Source organism: Perca fluviatilis, chromosome 19 (assembly GCF_010015445.1).
Source record: "Perca fluviatilis chromosome 19, GENO_Pfluv_1.0, whole genome shotgun sequence".
NCBI lineage: Eukaryota > Metazoa > Chordata > Actinopteri > Perciformes > Percidae > Perca > Perca fluviatilis.
This window is the reverse complement of record NC_053130.1, coordinates 23,543,402-23,565,994: the sequence shown is the minus strand read 5'-3', so window position 1 is coordinate 23,565,994 and position 22,593 is coordinate 23,543,402. Positions and strand designations below refer to the sequence as shown.

The following is a 22,593-nucleotide window of genomic DNA, read 5'->3' as shown; positions in this document are numbered from 1 at the left end:
TATTGTTACTGGATGAAAAACGTTTCCGTAGGGGGTGGGGGGTCCCAGACAGAAATAGGTTGAAAACAACTGCAGACAGACACGGCCAACCCAAGCAATGAGAAGTGATAAAACATCAGCGTAAACAGTATTTGTTCTGAAAGTGGAGCAGGGCGATAAAGACCAGTTTGTGTTCAGAGCTGGACACCTGCTGCAGCTCCACATGATTAGTACATATAATGTGTAGGATTCAGAGAGGGAGACAGGCTGAAATGTAGGGAATCAACAGCCCCTTTGTGTACAGCTGCGCCGCTCTCTCTTTCACTTCTGGCTCTCAATTTTCTCGTCCCACTCGCACACACACTCAAGACACACTGACACATAGACGTTTGTACGGAAAACACTGGGGGCATTCATACTAGTCATTGTAAAACCCTGTTACACTTTTTTTTAAAGTGTAATGACACAATTATACATTAGTAACAATCAAACACATCTGTACCAAGTAAGGAGATCAACTTGTATTACTATTTATTTTCTACAATGGGAGCACAGTTATTCAAATTCTGTGTCCAGCTGTATGTGAAGACAAGAATGGAGGGCATCAAACAAACCACGGCCACTACAAAGCCCCCCTGCTCAGCCCCCCATTGACCTCCACTGATGTCACTCCTAAACCCTCTCATGTGACCGGAGAGACACAAAAACACACCACTTAAGGGAGAGTTGGGCTGTTAGACTGATTGGAAGGCAGGGTTTGGAGGGAGAGTAACATAGGAGTGTTCCCATTGTACCCGAGCTGTGTGTGTTAATGTGTGCGTCGAGTCTTCTGTCCACTGGGACCACCGCACTAAAAGCTCAGGTTACATACGGCTCCATTAGTGTTTCTTTGCAGACGTGGCCACTGTTCCATAACCAATTTAAGAAACCCAACACCCTTTCGTAGGTACCAAACACAAAAACCATCCACCATCTGGTGTGATCAAGATATAACATAGAGTCCGCTCCAGAGAGTCAAAGAGCTCCGGAGCCGAAAGAGGAAGGATAGAAAGTGTAGTGACTGTGTGACTGTGTCCTCGTCATGCTTCCATTACACAAAGAGAGCTCTTCTCAGTAAAGGGGAAGGAAATGCCTCAGGGCCCATTGTGTGTGTGTGTGTGTGTGGGGGGCATCTACATCTCGGTTGAAACCCGTTAAGAGGTATGTCATTTGCTGCTTCCTGCCAGGCTTTGTGCTAAAATAGTTTTTGACAGGAATTCCGGCAAATAAGCAAAAGGAGACCTAAAGTGGTTCAACAACGAGGGCCCACTGCAACAATAACAGCTTTCTCCCTGCAACTCGTTGCTTATGTTGAAGAACCGCTGCGCAAAGTGTGGGAAAACGAAGCATCTCAACCAGAAGAGGCTAGATTATTTACCTTTGGAGATTAAACAGGCCCTCCTCGGAGCCCTTAGGTTAAACACCACATCCCATTGGTTCCTGAAAGTGCTTCGGCCAAAGAGCAGAGGAATGCAGGCGATCTCATGAAAACAAACATTTGAGGAACAAGCTCAGGACAGACACACACATAACAGCAGACCTGCATGTCAGCAGACTCCTGAGCAGCAGCACTGCCTGGTAGATGTGCAGCACCTCAAAACACTTGTGACCAACCACAGCAACAGAAATAGGGAAGTGAGAGACTTTTGACTATAAATATATCAAATGGTTACTTAGATGTGAATCTATCAATCCATCTAGAAAATGCCTATAATGGTTGACAGGAAACTTTGGATGAAAATCCAGATTTAAATCTCTGCTCTGGTGAGACTTGTAAAAAAAATTTAAAAAAAATAAAAAATCAGCTCCACACTTCCTGTATGGTCACACGAGGATCATAAACCATCTGAATATGGTTGAGCTGGGTGGAGTGAAGATACAGCAGCGAGAGACTGACATTGTGAAAATGAATACACCCTGTAACACTATTTAACCTGATTCGTATAACAGTTAAATGATAACATTGTCAACTAACTGACAATTTGACAACACTGTCCATTATACCAAATGAGTAATTGTCACAGAGCCTTATCACCCGATGCTTCCTATAACTTAGAGTTTGGATAATTTGATATATGGATTAATTTGATGTTTTTGAAATACAAACAATGTGTAAAAAAAAAAAAGCACGTCTTTTCTTGTAGATGCTGAATTGTCCCACACATTCAATAGGCTTTTAGATAATACATTACAGTAATCTTACCAGGTGTTTACTGTGGAAGATGGGTAGCTGTGCTTTTGTGGCATGACATAATAAATAAATATATATCTGTGTCAAGCTGGTTACATGTTTGACAGGGATATTTGTTCTACAAAATGAATAAAAAGTGCCACGTCTTGTTACTTTAAGAAGAAATTGTAAAGAATCAAACCCTAAGGTAGTAACCATGATTATAGAGAGTTTAAATGTGCCCAGATTTGAATAAAGACAAGTAATTATGGGCAGCTTATCAGAAACAGAAATATAATGCGAGATAAGATAATATACAAGGGCGTGTCATCATATGTCCCCACGTTGTCTACATATTCAGAGGGGGGAAACATATTCCACAAGTATTTAGTCGCTTTGCACTCATCACATGTTAGGGAGCCTTTGGCCTTTGTGACCTGAATGATGCAGACAGTTCATATAACAGACTTAACTGATGGTCAGTGTCAGTGTGGGGAACCAACTGAAGGACTCAAAAACACACCGATCCTCCTTCGGACCGACAGACAGGCTTTATTCAGTAACACTTAACAGTAGCATTGCAGTGCAAATAGCAGCTTTTGTTTAGGATGAGTTTGTTGTTTGTTGGACTGTTAATAGTAGTGAATACAATATTTAGACCCACTCTATGCCCACTGCACATGTCTCATGGGACCCCCCCTACTGCTATTTGTTTGCTCTTTAGTTTATTCTCATAACCAGTGACTTACGCCTTCTTTTCTATTATACTTGTGATTAATCTCCTGATGAAAATTCTAACCGGCCTCCGTGATCATCACCACCATGGTCCTTTCTGCAGAACACCTACTGACGATTGTTGTGAGAAACGGCAGTTAGTTCAAAAAAGAAAAGAAAAGAAGATGTATTTTTGTTACCTTCCATGACTTCGCAGTGGTGAAGCAGAGAGTTACTGTGACATCCCAGCCCCATCAGTCCAGCAAACATCTTTCCATCAACCACAAGCTGTCTGTGGTTCACAAGTCCGAGAATATCAGATCCCGGCACTGCATGGAGTTACATCGACCATGTTTTAGAAGAAGTGGAGCCAAGCAATGGGACTGATCTCATTTCCGTTGTGGAAAAATGAACCCAGGCTGTTATTTTTTTTTCCCCTACTTTGGTATGACGTGTGTAACCCGGCTTTTTACTCGCGCTGCTTTGTCCATAATAAACATTTCCCGACACACGTATTGATACTCGTACTTCAGATTCTTACATTTCTCTTCTGCGGCAAACAAGTGGGTCCAGTTGCGCACGAACAGCCGGTCTGGAGAGAAAAGATCTTCATGTCATGTTTCTTGTTGGAAAAAGGAATGGAAATGGAAGAAAAAAACATCCCATGGCGTGCTGTGATGGCAGAAGTAGGCAATACATGTAAATAGTGTCTCATCGATGAGTTGATCAGTAAACCGTTATGCGCTGCGTCGTGCGCGTCGTGTTGGAGCAGCGCGAGGAGCTCCTACGTGTTCAGGAATTTGACTCCCGCCTCCTTTAGCCCGCCTCATACAGTAACCACAGCAGGCTGAGGCAGCCTATTGCAGCGGGGGACACACATCGTTGTTTGTATGTAGCCTGTACGCTTTATTTATTTTTTGACCATAAGGACTGCAGCTGATTGAGGAAAAGAGCAATAACATGCTCATCTTACCAACTCCAACTCTGTTCAAGTCACATAAACAATATTACAAGTTCAAATGCGCAAAGGTAGGATGTATTAGCCTATAATGAACATTATTTATATCATTATTGTGTTTTGTATAGGCTCTGTTTTCAAAGTCTAAGTGTATTAAAGGCTTTGGCATTTAAATTAAATAAACATTACGCTATTACAAATCTAACATTGGCAAACAAGTAGTTTTAATTTTTGAAGACTATGGCATTAGTTATGTTTTGTTATTTTGTTATGCAAAGACAGCCATAATAAAAGTTGTTGCAATAAAATGACTCTTTATTGTGTCATAGGCCTATGTAGATTTATTTTCACTGCATGTTCTCAATGGAATAATTCAACATATATTTGGACACATTATGTCCCTGCACTGTTGACACTTTAAGGCAGACTATCCAAGTGTATTCTGGCCATTAAATATGTAGGCCAAGTAATTGTGTGCAAAAATGCATGTTATTTTTTGCATATTTTTAGACACCCCTAACATCCTGATGGAAATACAGAAGCCGTTCTTTGTTTATGCAGTGAGGGAATGAATGAGAAGAGACCCCACATAGAGCAGAGTCTTTTCATCCTCCTTCCCACACGTCCAAATGTTCCTTTCATTCAGCGTGGCTGGCTGATGGACAAGACTCAGTGATAAAGAGAGCAGTTCAGCCGACACAACAGAGTGCAGCCTTTATACTTAGTTAGGCTACCCTGTAGAGAGTTAGGGCGCTGTGTGGCAGAAGGGATGACTTCCATTGCCACACATGTACTGTAGAGTGAGATCACCTGTCCAGTATTTAAGATTAAAAGCACTTCATGTCCTTTGGCAAAGAAATCCGCCAATTGCATGTCTTTGTCTTTTTGTTTAGGTTATTGAAAGTTTTAAAAACCTGAAAAACTACATCACAGCAGGCATTTTGATTTCAAGTTTGGAAATAAACTGGTATGGGATTTGAAAAAAAAAATGTAGTCCACAATAATTTCTCAGCCAGGAGGGCTTCATTCAATAAAAAAGGAAATTCAGAAAAATCCATTGGTTCCAAAAAAGACTGCATTCCATTTAGGTGAGCTAGTTTCAGGGGCCTGGTGTTGGGCATGCTGGCTCACTGGCAATGCTTACTGGGGCTACGTTTACACGTGGCCGGCTATTTTCATAAATGGACATTTCACCCTCTCCGTTTTCAAAAATAACATCGTGCACACCTATCAGTTTTCAGAAAAGTGTTTGTTTACATGAACCCGTGTATATATGCCGTCAAGAGCTTGCCAAATCTGTAGGTGGCAAATCACCTTCACCTTCATCAGGACCTGATGAAGAAGAAAAATACAACGTTTCGACTGAAACGTATTTTTCTTCTTAATAAATTATTGCTTGCGTAATGGTCAGTGTGCGGGATTTTCTCTAAACTCTTTACATACAATAACAGAAGATGGAAATCATTTCAAAAAAGTTTTAGCTATCTGTGATTGTTTGATTGCTAACGTTAACTCAGAAAGCCGTTAGCATCTTGTAGGCTAGGCCTACTTGTCGCAAAGTGACGCATGCGCAACTCACATCTGCGCTCGACTCACATCGGACAGCGACGAGGGTTTTCCCTGGGCTTGTGGAAGACTTATGGACCTTTCTCACAGCAGACATGTTGACTTGTCATAGTAGGAAAAGCACAGCTGAAATTGATAACCCTAATGATGGCTCGATTCCATCAAGTGTCCCAGTAAGCTGTTCCAGTGAGTCAGCATGCACAATAGTGGAATGCAGCCATCATTAATGGTTTTGAACACATTTGTGCTTTTCCTACTATGACATGTCAACATGTCTACCCTGAAAAAGGTCTATTGGGTTCATATATTTGGTGGGGGTGGGGTTTAGGGGTCCTCCCTCATGGAAATTATAATTCCAATTACATTTTTGGAACATTATTATTACCATCTGTGTCTTAATCGCTGGAAAAGCTAAAAGACAAAACTTGCTAAAGAAGTCCACACATTTAGTCAGTTTCAATGTTCACATTGATTTTACATTCATTGAGCCCAAATCGGCTTGGGTGCTGCGCCTAAGCCTTACAATGGAAGGGAAAACCCCTGACTATCTCCTTTCCATTATTCCTGCTAGTATGTGCATGTTGTCTGCCATCCAACACAATTTGCTGCAAATATCTATTTAAAAATGAAAAAGCTGTTTTAGTTTTCTTGATCCATTTTATAATTTCCACACATCCATGTTACAGCTCCCAATCACTAATTGCAAACAACTGAATGGTGATTTAACCTGTTGGTGATGAGAGCTTCTTATTTGCTGTTTAAAATATTTTATTCTTTATATACAGTCTGTGTGCTCTCTCACGCTACACAGAAAAGTTAATTTCTTTTAAATGAAAAATAAAAACTGGGTAGTTAGCATGAGCACAGAGTCTTTCTAAGACCCATTTGAATACTATTTAAATATAACACTACAAATACACGCTACATGCCATCCAATTGATATGTTCCTTGGTTGCTTAATTGATTGACACACCTGTCTCTCAGACTACCTTGATACAATTCAACAACCCATTAAAAAGTTGATCAAATAAAATGTGTACAATAAAGACAGAAAAACAAAACCACTCCTTTCAACAGGAATAGAAGATTGTGGTTGTCCATAGGTAGTACTGATATTGGCCACCAGATGGCAGACTTAAATTACATTCAAACCCTTTCTCTCTCAGTCTATATGAAATTGCATCTAGAGCAGTGAAATGACAGATGATCTTATTTGTGTACAAATACGAAACTATTACCAACAAAATACCAAATGTCTTACATTGTCATACGTAAAGCAGGATTAATCAGAGACACCGATTTTTCATCCTAAAGCTCCAGATGACGTTCTCATATCGTCACCTTCCTAAATATAATGGCCCAAGTCATTTTTTCAGGTTTTTCAGAAAACACAAAAAAACTGAACCAAATACTGAATATACTGTATATTTATTCATAATTTCACTCAAACATTGTATGACAATAGATGACTATTGACATACTAATAACAATGTCTGTCAATTATGCAACATAAGAGGAATAAATGACACTTAGGCAAATGTTTTGAACATGCCTTTGTGACTTAGGCAATTTTAAACCTTCAACTGTCAACAATCAGTGTGTTTACATGCAAAACAGACATTTTTCACGGCAGACATGTTGACATGTCATAGTAGGAAAAGCACAGGTGTGTTCAAAACCATTAATGATGGCTGCATTCCACTTAGGAGAAGTCCTGGTATTGTGCATGCTGACTCACTGGAACAGCTTACTGGGACACTTGATGGAATTGAGCCATCATTAGGGTTATCAATTTCAGCTGTGCTTTTCCTACTATGACAAGTCCAAATGGCTGCTGTGAAAAAGGTCCATTGAGGACGAGCCCTGAATCATGGAAATAACTTCAGTGATAGAGTGGGAGATTTTTGTTCTTCTTGAAGCGGGTGTCATTTTGAAAAACTTGTAAAATTGCCTAAGTCACATTGTCTTTTGACTTAGGCAAAATAAAACAGCCTAAGTCACACTCTTGACATAGGCCATTATACTAAAGGTGTAGAATCACATGACCTGTTCAACTGAGGATGTAGACATTTTTACCAGAGGTGGCCAGCACCATGAGGAGATGATTTAAATCATTTAAAAAAAAATGCCATTATTTTAGGAAGGTGACAATATGAGCAATTGCAGGCCATGAAGCACAACAGCTGCTGTCCAGGATAGAGACTGGAAAACCTACACAGGGGCAGTCACGACAGACACAAGTAACACTTTCTCTTAATTTAAATCTTGTGTCCTCAAACATGAGTAAGAGCTTCAGTTACTGATTATAGAGTATGCACATTACTCTGTGGCCAACCATGAACACTGCTGAATTGTTTATCTGGATGGTAATAATTACCACCATCAGATGATGAGGAAATAGCAGGAAGGTATCAGTTATGTGCCAGGAATACTCTCAGCATGCTCCAAAATGTATGTCATTGCAGCGTGGTTGTTTAACGGTGGAATGAGGGGTAATGGGTTGTGTGCGAGTGTGTGTGTGTGTGATTGCCAGCCAGATAATAGGCACGTACAATGTACAAAGGTCACAATGTTCCTACTCCACACAGCATGCAAGTGAGTGCAGTGAGTGTGGCAATGGTTCTACCTTAGATTATCTGTTTGATAGAGAGAGAGGGGGAGGCAGAAAGAAAAAAAAAAAACACACACACTATCAAAGCAGCTTAAAGATTGGGAGAGCATGGCATATTTGGCACAGAACTTTTATTCATGCAAAACAACTGAGGTCATCAGATCTTTATCAAAGAAAAATAATCAATTGTCTATTGTAACACTGTTTTTATTGTAGTAACAAAAACAAAATTTAACCAGCGTGTCACGAACCATATCAAACAATCCCATTAAAAATGCATACAAACATCAAACTGGAGCGAAACGTAAGCAGACAAGGACACCATAGATTACATAAACAATGTTGTAGAAGCTGTGCAGGACTTAAACCACTCCTTCCTCCGGGTCGAGAAGTGTGGTCCTACTGGAGAACACGTCAGCCAGCATGTGTTTGGGGATTTCCGAGCCGCGGACACGCAGGGCGTAGCAGGCATCCTCCACTTTGCCCAGGCTCTGTCGCAGCGTGTGCAGCTTCTTGGACACCTCGTAAGGCCCCGTGTTCCCGATGTAGGAGAAGCCGTCGTGGATCTGCCGCAGGAACTGGCTCAGCTGGAAGGGCGTGTCAATGTCGCCGTTGCCCACGCTGCTGATGCACATCCGCATCAGCTCGCCGGTCAGGTCGGCCACGCCGAGCAGGTAGTCGGAGGGCGTCACCTGGAAGGTCAGGACCTGACCTCCCGGCTGCACGGCTTCAGCTGAGCCCTGAGATGAAAAGCACGATGATGAAAGAATAGAAAAATCAAAAAAGCGAATTATTTTTTACAAAGATTATGAACACTTTTTGAGATCATTCAGGACAGATTGTGCACAGAAATTATTATCCCAACACAAGATTGATGGTGACAACAATATTTGCAAGATGTTGTGTAGCTCTGCTTCTAGTAGAAGCCCTGGGCTACAAATAACCAAAGTCCAGTTCTTCTCGAGGCATGATGATGCTTTTCTACTAAATGTTCAAGGTTCAAGCAATTTTCCTGCAACAGGCAACCATCATCTTTGCAAATAGCAGGCTGAGTGGATAAAATGCCATAATGACACATAATGATTATAAATGCAGTACATAGTAACACCCAATGTTCCCTTTGTGACATTGCCACTGCTTTGAAAGGAACTGTAAAATGAACATACAAAAACGATGCTGTTCTTAAAGCTGTTTTTACCTTTGGACAAAGCCAGGCTGAGCTGAGCCTATTGTTGTTTTTGGCGGCCGGTTTTAATTTTAGTTTTAGTCTAGTCTTTGTGTCAAGCTGTCATTTTAGTTTTTATTAGTTTTAGTCACGTTCATTCTCTTTTTAGACTAGTCAAGTTTCAGTTGACTAAAAGGCTGAGCATTTTAGTCTTATTTTAGTCAGAATTATCCATGACTATTTTAGTCTAGTTTTAGTCGACGAAAACTGATGAGATTTAGTCTAGTTTTAGTCAATGAAAATTGTATTTTAGTCTCTTTTTAGTAATGCAATTCTATTTAATCCAATCAATGTAGTATAACCAAAATGTTGGCCAACAAGGGATGCTTAGTACACACGGAGTCAGTCAGGTAGGAACCAAGAACCCACACACTCTCACACAAATAAACACACACACACACACACAAACAGACACACGGCTTGAGGAAGTAACGTCGCCAGCGTCTGCGCAGTGCGACCCGAATAATAATGACGCGACTAAACGAGACAAAATAACGTTATAACATTTCGTCTCGTCTCATTTTGATCAACGAAAATGAAGAGACATTTTAGCATAGTTTTTATTTTGTAAACCACATTTACTCGTTTTTATTCGTCAACAATATTGCATTATACATTTAATTGTAGTCATCGTCACATGACCAGCATTTACTTTGCGTCTCGTCTTGTTTTCGTCGCGTGACGAAGGTAGGGTTGACGACGATATTTAGTCATAATTTTCGTTGACGAAAAACAACACTAGCTGAGCCCCTGTTGGCTGTAGCTTCGTATTCAGCGTACATACGTGAAAGTGGTATATATCGCCTCACGGCCAGAAAGCAAATAATGGTATTTCCCAAAATGTTGAACTATACTTTTAAATCTTGTTAAGTTTATTTGAAAAAAATATAATAATAAAAAGACATTTCTTACTCTTCAGTCTGTACTGCAGCCATTACACGGACTAATACGGAGTTGGTTCTGCTAAATGAAATGACAAAACAAACGCATGCAGCTTAACCACAAAGTCTTGTGTAAATGTACCTCTGGCTCTACCTTCTCTGTCCTCATGAACACCAGTCTGGCGTTGATCTCCTCCAGGCTGATAAGGCTGCGATGGCGGATATAGTGCAGGAAAGAAACGGCCTCCACGTACTCCTGGATCCCTAAAGCAAAATGACATTCAAAACAGTCACTAAAAAACATTGGAAAATACATCCAAATATTTCACTGCTGCAGGATCTGAATGTGTTTTCAGGTACGGTGGGGCGCCTTTATTTTCTCCATTTATTTGTATTTGTTATTTGCTAAAAATGACTACTATTACTAAAAAGGAGGTCAACTATGTATCAAATGAGCATAGCACGTAGAGTGTTTATAAACACTACATGGTATCTGCACAGTGTAGATCACAGATGTAGATAATGAGTCAAATAAAACCTGCTTCCTGTCGCTGTCTTTTGATTGAACAACAGTGGCCATTTTTTGGAGCAGGCTGAGATGACCCCTCGTTTGTTTTCTGGCCCTGTGTAAACAACAATCAAATAATCACAGGACGGAAGACTTTGTGTCTGAAGTTTACTTTCGGAGCGGCAATTGAACTTCAAAGGGCCTCCTATCTCAGCGTGGCTAACCGCAGCGTGCTACAGAGAGGCGAGAGGAGAATGTGCTTCATCGCCACTTCATTTACCTTGACGGTTTACTCATTATGAATTATTAAAGGCCCCACTGAAATATTTTCTCAATCGGCTTCTTACTCTGAGCAATGGAGTGCAACATAAACACACTTTCTGCCAAACGTACAACAGTTTGCTTGTTTCAGATGAGAGATTTCTGGTCATTTTAATTCCACATTGCGTAGACATGTGTTTACATTCCTACCAACTGATGTGAACAGACTCTGTTTTATGTCTGCAGCATCCCTGTGCTATTTTTAGCTCAGGGAAAGAAGGCTAACAGCACTGCACCTGAAAGTTTTCCCAGGAGGTGCACCCTTGGTAAGCAGAGTGAGGTATGTAATATTAGGTTCTATGTAATATTAGGTTCTATGTAATATTAGGTTGGAAAATGTTGACTTCATGATCTCTAACTTACTGTTAAAGTAAAATGATTGCGCCTGTTATTTTGCACGTACTTCAGGATGTTGCGATTATTAGGACAGTTTTTGACTTTTAAACTTGTCACTAATAATACCATAAGGATGTTTAAGATTACTTTTTCCTAAGATTTTTGCTTATTTAGTCATAAATATTTACTGTTAAAGAGAAATACTTGGTTAATACTTACACTGTCAATGTTGTCGGGCTTTGAATGAACTGCTTATTAAAAGGGACTTTATCCTATTCTCATGAAGGAAGTACAAGCAGTCATTTTTGACTCATTTATCAGAACCTTTATCAACAACAACAACAAAAAAACACTACAAACATCTAAACATTGCCAATGGCCCCACAGCTGTGACCCTGGGCTTAGAGTGAATACAACTCAGTCTGAGGCGGACAGGATATGACATGAAAAGGTTACGCAGGCTTTGAGGCAGGCAGGCGGAGTTCAGTTCCTGAGCTTACTGCCAGAAGCGGTTTGTGTTATTAGAAGAAAAGAAAAAAAAAAAAAAAAAAAAAAAAAAAAAAAAAAAAAAAAACATGACTATAGATGTCTAAACAATAACTCATGGAAAACTCAACTGGAAACTGGAAGGATTTTAGTGGAACACAGGTTGAAAACGTTGAGGGCTGAGTGTGTGTATAGCCGGACTGGAAGAGAAGATGATTGGAACACAGATGATTTACAGATTAATCGAGCTTAATGTTTGACCATAGAGTGGTTCGCCATGGGAAAAGCCCCACCGCTACGCTTGTGCACAGTCTCATAGCCGCAAGCTGGGTACAGCTAAAGAGCTTATCAAAGAGCCGCACAGCCCTGTTATCAGTGGCAATTATGTTCACATTTAGCCCGCAATATCTTTAACGGTCCTTTATATAAAAAAACAAAACAAAAAAAAAACAGACCCATTAAATATGCCTGGTTACTTCTCGTCCAGCCAAGATTATTTGGAGAGTCCGTGAAGCGAGCCCAGATTCAATCTAATCTAATAAAGACGATAAAAATGTGGGGGATGGAAGCGTCTAATTGTTGGGGTCTGCCACTGGTCACGTCGCCGAGGATGCAGCGCTGATTCCTGAGTGACCACAATCTAAAAATGACTTCCCCAGCTGCTAGATAACAGCTCACCCTCGCTCCCAGTAATGTTTTTCTCCAAAACACTGCAGACACTTTGGCTACGCTAACAAAAAACTGATATGGGAGACAAAGTTTATCAGAGGGTGTGTCTATCATATCCAGGGCCTGCATTAAGGTCACGCTCTCACACTATCAGTGACTTTGCAATCAATCTAAAGCACAAATAGGACGATTGAGGTGATAGCGGAACATCACAGATCATTTGAAGTGAAAGGTTTTGACTCATTTGCAGGAGCTTGTTTCTCAATTCAGGAATGTATTATTATATTGAAAGAAATTAATGCCAGACTTATATATATATATATATATATATATATATATATATATATATATATATATATATATATAAGTCTATATAAGGGATCTATATATATATATAAGTCTATATAAGGGATCTATATATATATATATATAAGATGTGGAGACAGCTTTTATTAAGGCTGGAAGACTCCAGGGGAACCATCTTTTTATTCAGCTACACAAGGTGGCCTTGTTAGAGAAGATCTCATTCAGCACGAGAGATAGGATTGATCGGCATGTGATCAAATGGGGAGGGTTTTTGAACTTGTAATAGATAATGCAGGACAATTAGGACTCTTTTTGAATTACAATAAAAAGGTAAATGAGATGAGAATTTCTTATTTAACACTGAAAGACAGATTTATGGAAAGAAGGCTATTTGTATGCAGCTTTGTGGGTACATGTGAACAAGATGTGTCTAAATCTGTATAAGCATATGTTTACGTTCGTTCATGTGAGCAGTTAAGTATGGGCATATGCCTGTATAGGGATTAGAACTAAATTCAAAGTACAGCCGAAACGGCATGAGTTTTGCAGGTATTTGGTCATGAAACCAAAGTATTGGAAAAACTAAAAGATTTTCACCTGCTGATGGTGCCAGATGAAATGTTAAGAAGTCCCCAGAGTTAATATAAAACAACCTGAGGGGGGCATTAATGTCAATGGACTGTTTTTATATAGCGCTTTTCTAGTCTTAACGACTACTCAAAGCGCTTTAACATAGTACAGGAACCATTCACCATTCACACACATTCATACACTGTGGCCGAGGCTGCCGTTCAAGGTGCCACCTGCTCATTTACACTCCGATGGCGCAGCATCGGGGGCAACTCGGGGTTCAGTGTCTTGCCCAAGGACACTTCGGCATGGGACTGCAGGGCCAGGGATCGAACCACCAACCTTCCGATTGGCAGGCGACCTCTCTACCACTTAACCCAAGCCGCCCCTTAATGTCTGTACAAAGTGTCATGGCATCTCCAACAACTGTTGAGATAGATTTAGTCTGGACCAATGTGGTGGACCGACTGCCATCCCTAGAGACCCACTGCTGGAAAGGCCAAAAAGTTAGCTTGTTGTCTTTTTGTACATGGCTCTACATCCTAGCTACTAGCTGCATATTTATGCTAGAATATTCATGTTTCTCATTAACTGGATATAAACCTATATCTAAGATTATAAGCAGTATGACTGAGCTGAGTATGAGATTGATTCACCTGAATCATTACACTTAATTAAGTCACTTAAGATGGGGAAAGAAATAGTGCTTGACACTTGCATAACTCCTCTGAATTTTTTATTATTTCTTTTAATGCAACAATACAGACACTGATCTGGGAAGTTCAAAATGTCCAACTTGTGATTAAAAATAATTCCTCTTTGCTTATTGAGTAAGCCAAAGACAATGACTAAAGGATGTGAAGTTGATGGCATTGTATCTTTGCCGAATTATTTTTCTGAAAACTTAAAAGGTGCTGTAGGTAGGATTGCAAAGATCCAGGATTTAGCCAAAAATTTTAACATCGACAACTTCTCAGTCCCTCCCCCCTTTCCGCTAAAGCCCAAAACGGTCTCCTAAGCCCCTCCCTCCACAAAGGAGAATGAATGCGTGTGCATGACAAGCAATTAGACACCCCTCCTGGCCCTGATTGGTCCATCTGAACAGGGAGCGGTGGATTTTTGCAAATTGCACTACATGCTGTAGGTGGTGCCAGATTAATTTTTTTTAAATGACATGCTTCATGTAGTTCTACTCAAACATAGGGTCAGTTTCAGCAAATATGACAGAAAGTTAGTTTTATAAGTCTTACCTACTGCACCTTTAATCTTTAATGTTTTTACATGCACTCTCATGCTGAACTTCAATATTATAAGGGCTTTATTTAAGGGCTTATTTGTCTTTCTTAAACAAAAAAAAAGGTCTACGGAATCTCACCTGCTGTGAAAGCTCTGTGAAACTGAAAGATGTCCTCTCCTCTGAGCTCTTCAGCAATTTGACCGATTTTCTGCCTGACTGCATCCAGTTTCACATCTGCTTCATTCAGAATATCCTCTGCATTTGGTACACTTCCAATCCAAAGAATAAAACAGATTAACATTTTGAAATGCAACATACACATTACTTTAAAATCCTCTTTAAAAACAGAAGTTATATTGGGTTATTCCAATGCTTTTGGACAGTCCTTCTGTACCAACACAAACAACTGTTTCCAGAAACTGGAAAACAGATTTCTCTAAGTTTAATTAAAACTAAAGCCACTGTAATAGCTGTAAAATAAATTATTTTTTTCCAAACTAAACTGCTCAAATGAACATGTCTTGTAACAGTAGTATATACCTGGTCACTCTATGTAAAAGAAAAATGGTCCTCTTGCTTTCAATGGTGACGTCTCGACTGATCTTGACAAGACGCTCATATTTGTCGTGTTTGGTGTCAAGCTCCTGTTGGAAAACTTAAGAGACAGAAACAAAAAGTTTAGTTCGAGTACTGATGTCCTAACTCACATGAAACACAGCATGAAACACAGAAACACATGAAAATGCAATCAAAATGCTGGAGATGCAGTCACCTTTGAAAGCAGCAATGACAGGTGAGGATGGGTTGGCACTTGCATCACGGTCCTGCACTGCATCAGCATTTCTCCGGGGACATCCTTCACCTGACATGAGGCAAAAGTCAGGTGACACTGCAGTTTGGGTTCATTTTCTTTCAACTGGCATGGTCAAATTAAAGAGGCATTCCAGCGATTTTGCACATGTAGATCAGTTTAGTCGTTTTTAGTCATTTTGGCTTGTGCTGAAGACGTAATTATTTACAAACTGTGGGTATGGAGTTTGAAACACATCAGGGACTAACATAAGACACTGTAGAGTTATGTTGTAGCAATTGTAGGATCTAGCAATTTTTTTTGGGCTTGACCCATTTTTGGGACTAAAACTCAGGATACTTTGGCCTCTGCTGGATTAATTTTGACCATTGTTTTTTAAAATCTGTTTCTCCCAAATCCACAAATGTAATGAAAGTGTAATACTAAATCACTGAAGAACCTCTTTAAAGTGTGAACGTGAACTTTAAACTTCTAAACATGTTTTATCTGCAACAATTTTGATAATAGATTAATTGTTTATAGCAGTTGTAAATGAAATTAAAAAAATCTAAACAAAATGATTGGTTTCAGCATGGATATAAACTGTTTCTATCCATGGGTTCCCGCTTATTAAATATGTATATCTGCCAATGTTCTTAGTTTTCTATGACAGTTAAGTGACTTGCCTTGGGCTTTGGACTGCTGGTCAGACATATCAAGCTATTTGAAGATATAGCTTTGGGTTTCCGGCATTTGTTTCTAGTCTTACGTTTTTGTAGAACAAATTATTAATGAACTAAACGAGACAACAGTGGGCTGATTCATCATTAAATGAATATAATTGATAGTTGGGTTATATCTGTCATTGCTAGGACCACCACTTCTACTACTAACAAATGACTTATTGAGCTAACGTTGCAGTGTGATCTTGGCAAACAGTGGTGAAATAGCAGTGAGGCAGTTTAGATATCAATATTCAAATCCTTTCACTGCAGTCTTAACAGCTAACATGAGCATACCGCATGTTATGTTAGCTTGATGTTTACAGACGTTACACCCCATGCTGCTGATGACAACAACCAACAGGAACGTTACAACTTGCTTAATAACGTTGTTATTCTTAGTTAGCTAAGTCTCAGAAACTGGACTTACCTTCTCGCCTATTCATGCCTTCAGTGTTGCAATGTCTGCTTTTAATAAATGTAACTACTGTAAGCTCGGTTAGGTTGTATATGAACTGATTTAGCTAGCCTCTGAAGGTGCTGCCGACCAACTGTAACAAGGCAGAATACTTTACGTCTGTCATGGATTATCTAGCTAGGTCAACACACAAAACAGCTCCGTTTACACATGCTAGTTATCATCTCTGACCGAGAATAGGGACACCGAATAAAGTATCAATTCCCTACGATGCGAAATAAATCGTGTTTATTGTTTTTAATAACAGGCATCCATGCGGTCCTCATAACTCGCGGGGCTTTTGCGCTATTTACACGCGTAGCAGGAAATGAAAAGTGCATGATGGGAGATGTAGTTTTATATAGATATTTTTAATGCACAATCAAAAAGGCACGTCATATTCAAGACATATTTAACAGATTGCAGCAAACAAACCAAAACAATATGTACATACTGTTGATGTATACCTGTGTTCTTTAAATGAAAAAATAATAACCGTGCGAGAGATATCAATAACAAACTAAAGGAAATCACAGGACAGAGATAAATAATAGTGAAATAAAAAAGAAGAAAAACACAAGTGGTCAGTCAGGAATTCGGGTAGGCTACATAGACATTTATACAGGTGTAAGGCTTTTCGAATTTTCAAAATATTACACATTTTTTTTATATAGTATTATTTTTGTTTAAATATCCAGCAAAAATAGTTGTTTTGTTTTTTCTTTAATTATGGGAGATGTAGTAACATAACAGAATGTGGCATTAAGTTTATTACAACATTTCCCCAACTTACTAAAGTCATATTTGCTGATTTGTTTATTCATATAATTTATTCATATATTTTTTTTAGATAAAACTTGTCCTAGAATATAACAAATGACATGTTTGTACGTGTGTTTAATTTTTTTATGAAGCATTTAGAGCCATGCATGATTGATTGTTGCAGATACTATATCTACTAATTAAAGTTTATGTTTATGTTCATGTTTATGTATTCAATATGGAGTGACAGGCCAACCCTTCAGCCAAAATACTTTCTGTTTCAAGTAAAAATCCAAATTGGGCAAGACATTTCAGACTGCCACCCTAGAATGGCCTGAGTCATTTGTTGCTATTAAAGTAGCTACAGTATGTTTCATCCAACCTTTCTTGATCAGATTACTGTACTCGCTTCTCTCCTGTAACCCCTCCTCCTGGGACTCCTGCAGACTGTGTACGTGCCACACGAGTGGTACCAACTTTAACTTGCGCTTTGCCGCCGCACAGCACACTCCCTGTATTTCAAACACCGATTTCATTTATTTGATGAGTGATAGACCCTATCAATGTATATAATGATATATTCAGCTGAATATAAGTTAATGTTTTCAGAAAAAAACAATTTAAAATGTGTTACAATATGCATTCCGATAGTCGATTTAAGTCCCCTCTCAACCGCAATCATGAGCCTCATAACCGCCTACCAACTCATTAATCCGTCTATCACAACACCAGCAACATCTTTATGCAAAATATTCTTTTGTTGTGTGATAGGAATTCCACACATGCAAGCCAGGAATGAGGGCAAAACACACTGATGATGACGTTGACTGATGATGCCTTCATGTACTACCCTCAAACTCTTACATTCAAGCTTTCGAACTTCAAGGGTTTTTGTAATATGTAGGTTTACTAAATCCCTCAGTTTCCCTTCTATTAACGTATATAGTTCTAAAGTGGTGGTTTAATAATACAGACCCTTTACTTAAGTAAAATAAGCAATACCAAATATACTTCATTACAAGTTAAAGTGCTGCATTCAAAAGTTTACTTAAGTAGGCTATAAGTACAGATGTATTAGGCCCTATCAGCAAACTAATCTTAAGTATCAAAAATGAAAGTATCATCATGCAAGACAATTGTTCAACATTGTATGATTTTTTTGTAGGCTATATAATGTTTAATAGTATTGGATAAATGCACTGTGTAAGCAGCCTTGTACAAAGTAGTAAGGGAGCTAGTAGGTGGAGCTAATTTATATATTTTAAACTGTTGGGCAGTTTAATCAGCAATTAATCAGAATCTATACAGTTATAAAGTATTAAATTGAAATGCTCAAGAAAAGTAGCCTGCAAATACCTTCCATTTGTAGGCTACTACTGAGTAAATGTACTTCCCTCCACTGCCTGTATGTCAGTGGACATGATTATAGAGAATAATCACTGAGGCTGCACGACTGGAGCCGACGGGTCTAGTCAAGATGACTTTTCTATTGATTGACCAGAGGCGGACTTTATCATACACGAACAAGGACACCCTCCCTGATTAAATGCTTCCACGTGTTTCGAGTCATTTTAATGAACGGTTATTTGTCCGACAGCCTGCAAAGACAGCGCAAGGGGGGCGGTGCTTGAGTGTGGACGTCAGAGCAGGCTGGACCACAGACAGGCTGAGCACACATTTAGCGGCGCCATGCACCACTACCCTCGGACCGACAGCTAGCCCGGTTGAGATGCCTCCTGAACACCTCGACCCATCCCGAAATGCTCGGTCCAGGGCGCACGTTTTTGTATTATTCCGCTGATACAAGATGTGTAGGGGGAGTAAGTGTGAAAAAATGGCGAGGTTTTGAGTCTTACTTTTCCGTCTCGCTCGGTGTAGCGTGGCAGAGGCAGTGGATCGTTTCCAAAGTTGTCGGTTAGCAGGGCGCGTGTGAAGGATCCGAATTAAAGGCGCAGTGCCGCCGTTGTAGGCGCAAACATGGAGAAGCTGCAGAACGATTTGGACCGAGACCGACAGTACTGTGAACTTTGTGGGAAAATGGAGAACCTCCTCAAGTGTGGTAGGTGCCGGAGCTCCTTCTACTGCAGCAAGGAGCACCAGAAACAGGACTGGAAGAAACACAAGCTAATTTGTAAGGATATGGACAAGGCGCAGCTTTCCAAGCAGAAGCCCGAGCAGCCTCCGCAGTCCGGGGACAAGGCACCGGAGAAATGCCGGGAAAAGATAAGCCCCGAACAGGCGGACGGTGCATCTTTACCACAAACCACAAACACAGAAGCACCTGGGGACGGTGACGGAGTGGGAGAGGAGGGGTCCAACAACACCGCCACACCTAACGGACAAACCAGCGCATCCCCTCAGAAACTTGCCATAGAGTACATAGTCCCGTGTATGAACAAGCACGGCATCTGTGTGGTGGACAACTTTTTAGGAGCAGAGTATGGGCTAGGCATTTTGGATAATGTTAAAGCCCTGCACAAAACGGGCAAGTTCACAGACGGACAGTTGGTCAGTCAAAAAAGCGACTCCACCAAAGACATCCGAGGGGACAAAATCACATGGATAGAGGGGAGGGAGGCCGGCAGCGAGAAGATCCGCTTTCTAATGAGTCGTATGGACGACCTGATTAGACATTGTAATGGGAAACTGGGAAACTACACAATAAATGGAAGGACAAAAGTAAGTATTGCAGCAAGTGGAAACACATAACACTCTGAATGTAGGGTATATTCCGTGCCTGAAAGCCAGTTGTTCACAGTGCTGAGCCGTGCTGGTCTGCTGAATTATACCTGTCGCACCACAAGGTAGGTTACAAAACCAGCAGTGCTCTGGCTCCATAAGACTAAATAAAAAGTAAGTTTTGCATGTATCTGCCGGTGTTGCACTCGATTGAATCACAATAAGGCTGGTCAAACCTGGAGCTTTCAGACATATCCATTCTGTCATCAAGGCACAATTACTGTATTACAATATCGTGGTCCTGTCTCTTAATTAGACCTGACTGACTATGTGTAAAAGGCTGCCGAGTCCTCTCTAACTCCAGGTCAATTCGTGGCTAATGCCCTGAGTCAGAAAGGTGGGTTAGTTCTTCTGTTAATAGGCCTACACCAGGCTGCTGAAATCTTACTTTATTGTTAAATTAATTTGCACAACAAGCGCATAACAAATGCCTAAGACACCAGAAGGTTGACGATGCCAGTTGTAATAAAGAACCCCCCAGCCGCCCCCCCCTGCCTTCTTTCAAACCTATAACTGAACTAGGCAATAATCTATAGTCCAAAATCCAATGAAAGCAAGTAGGAGTATGTGTGACAGACAGACAGAAGTTTCATGTGAATCATTGCTTGAGAAAACTAATCTAAATCAGTATTTGTATATCCACGATCAGAATAGGATATTACTAAATGCATATTACAATTGTAATACACATTACAATTTTTTATGACAAATTATTAATTATCAAAGTAGTTGCAGATTAGTTTTGATCGACTAACTTAATAATTTTATGGTTCAGCTCTACATGGCTGTTGGATCACATGGTTGTGTGCGTAATAAACAAGCGTGTAAGACTGTATCACACGTTGCACATATTCTCCATATCATGCAGCTCTAATAGATGTGTGCTGAATGCACAAAAACGAGGACGACATCCTGCTCACACTTGTATTCAAATTGTGCCTATTACATTATTGCTTTCATTCTCATTATAGTAAAATAACAGCATGCACGTGAAGGAGCCTCAGCCATTTGGCAAACAGTGGGATGATCGTGACCATGTCGGGCAGTATGAAGTGAACTGTGCTGCTGAACTACCTACAGGGATGCTGTTCTTTAGCTGACTGCCACCCCTGACTAGAGCTGGGCGATATGGAGGAAATCAAATATCACGATCATTTTGACCAATTACATTGATGGCGATATTGAAGGGTTCACTATTGGTGCTTTCACAAATATTTACAGAATGAGACTTTTGATAAATAACCACTAATAATGTGGATACCATGGCAAATTATAAAACCGTAAGTCCAGAAAATGACATCACTTCACTGTAATGCAGCCCGTGTGTCATATTGCGGTATCCAAAATGTAAGACGATATCCAGCCTCAGATATCGATGTCGATATAATATCAATATATTGCCCAGCCCTACCCCTGACCTCGCTGTAGAGAGGTGGCATACAAAGTGTTTTGCTGCAGTGATGAATTCAGTTCCGTATTACTCACAGACACACAGTAGGTTAGACAGGGCATTCCTATGTTGGGAAGGAAGATTTGCATGTCTCAAGGTTGGCAGTGCGGGGGAGAGGAAACTGTAGGCAGCTTTTGTTTCACTGAGAGAGGTTTTCTAAGAAGATGATGTGATGGGTAGTCTCGTTTTCAGACTGAGGCAATGTGTAGGCAGAACGTGTACTTTTAAAAGTTGTCCTTGGTAACACCGTGGTAGTCATTTCCAACTGTTAGTCTTTTCAAACTGATGTGTGCTGCGGTTTAAAAAAATCAGCCTGCGTCAACCCATAGCAATATCAACCTTTTTTTTTTTTTTTTTTTTAGAAAAGCACTTTTTTCTCCTATCCAGGAATGTTGTGGACTAGCCAGACCTTCCTCTGCTGTTCTGTGGAGATAGGTCTGGCAATGCAAGACTAGGTTGCGTGTGACCCGCGACTCTTAACTTGATATAGTCACCATGACCTTATGGAATGAGACAGACCCAGGAGGAGATGAGCCTCTCTCTTCCCCCCCCCTCCTCCCAAATCTCCTAGGGGAAATACTCTAAAGTAGACTGTGGCCACGTCCACACGTACTAAAACCATTTATTTATTTATTTATTTTTTTGTAGAAACTGTTTTAGAGAGGTGTTACAGTATATCAACTTTATGGTAATTTTAGAGGCTGTAGTTTGAGAGGTGTTTCTGTTGTAGTATTTGTCTAACCCATGTGTATCAATACGGGTAGACTACATATTAGAAACCTCTCAATATGACTCAATACAAGTCAACAGCACCACAAACTACAGCGGTGTTTCCCATACATAGGTTCTACTTGGGTGTCCAGGTACTGTAGATAAAATCAGAATTAAAGTTCCACCCCCCCCCCACCCAACCCCCCAACAACAGGGGGGGGGGGGCCCCCTCCCCCCCCCCCCCCCCCCCCCCCCCCCCCCCCCCCCCCCCCCCCCCCCCCCCCCCCACATCTATTTTTAGCATTATCTTGCTGCTGGCGGTCTGTACTGGGACTGTAGAAATGCCGCTGCAACACCGCTGTGAAAACTCCCTGACCGTCATTTAT

General features: G+C 40.4%; 3 protein-coding genes across 7 annotated transcripts in view; 1 reads left to right on the top strand and 2 right to left on the bottom strand.

Moving 5' to 3' along the window:
• Positions 1-3,712, bottom strand: part of disc1 (DISC1 scaffold protein) — a 48,190-nt gene extending 44,478 nt beyond the window's left edge. For 2 of the 4 annotated variants that reach the window (XR_005637111.1, XM_039783583.1), the window contains exon 1: positions 3,103-3,712. Coding sequence is in view for 3 of the 4 variants with exons in the window: in XM_039783583.1 (XP_039639517.1) it covers positions 3,103-3,172 (70 nt within the window). In the remaining variant the exon portion in view is untranslated. The remainder of the gene's footprint in view (positions 1-3,102) is intronic. The other 2 variants (XM_039783581.1, XM_039783582.1) reach the window with 1 other exon arrangement.
• A 4,439-nt stretch (positions 3,713-8,151) lies between these two features.
• Positions 8,152-16,855, bottom strand: tsnax (translin-associated factor X). Of its 2 annotated transcripts, none has more exons than XM_039783543.1 (6): positions 16,519-16,855; positions 15,349-15,438; positions 15,117-15,231; positions 14,715-14,845; positions 10,286-10,407; positions 8,152-8,777 (listed from the first exon to the last, which is right to left on the bottom strand). In XM_039783543.1, the coding sequence occupies exons 1-6, from the start codon at positions 16,532-16,534 to the stop codon at positions 8,400-8,402; spliced, it is 852 nt and encodes a 283-aa protein (XP_039639477.1). In that variant the 5' UTR covers positions 16,535-16,855; the 3' UTR covers positions 8,152-8,399. The 2 variants fall into 2 exon arrangements, with proteins under 2 accessions (XP_039639477.1, XP_039639478.1); XM_039783544.1 differs by having other exon boundaries at positions 10,298-10,407.
• Positions 16,856-18,947: 2,092 nt separating this feature from the next.
• egln1a (egl-9 family hypoxia-inducible factor 1a) overlaps positions 18,948-22,593 on the top strand; it is a 49,884-nt gene continuing 46,238 nt past the window's right edge. Inside the window, exon 1 of the mRNA XM_039783542.1 lies at positions 18,948-19,986. Within this exon, the coding sequence (XP_039639476.1) occupies positions 19,285-19,986 (702 nt within the window). The 5' untranslated portion in view covers positions 18,948-19,284. The remainder of the gene's footprint in view (positions 19,987-22,593) is intronic.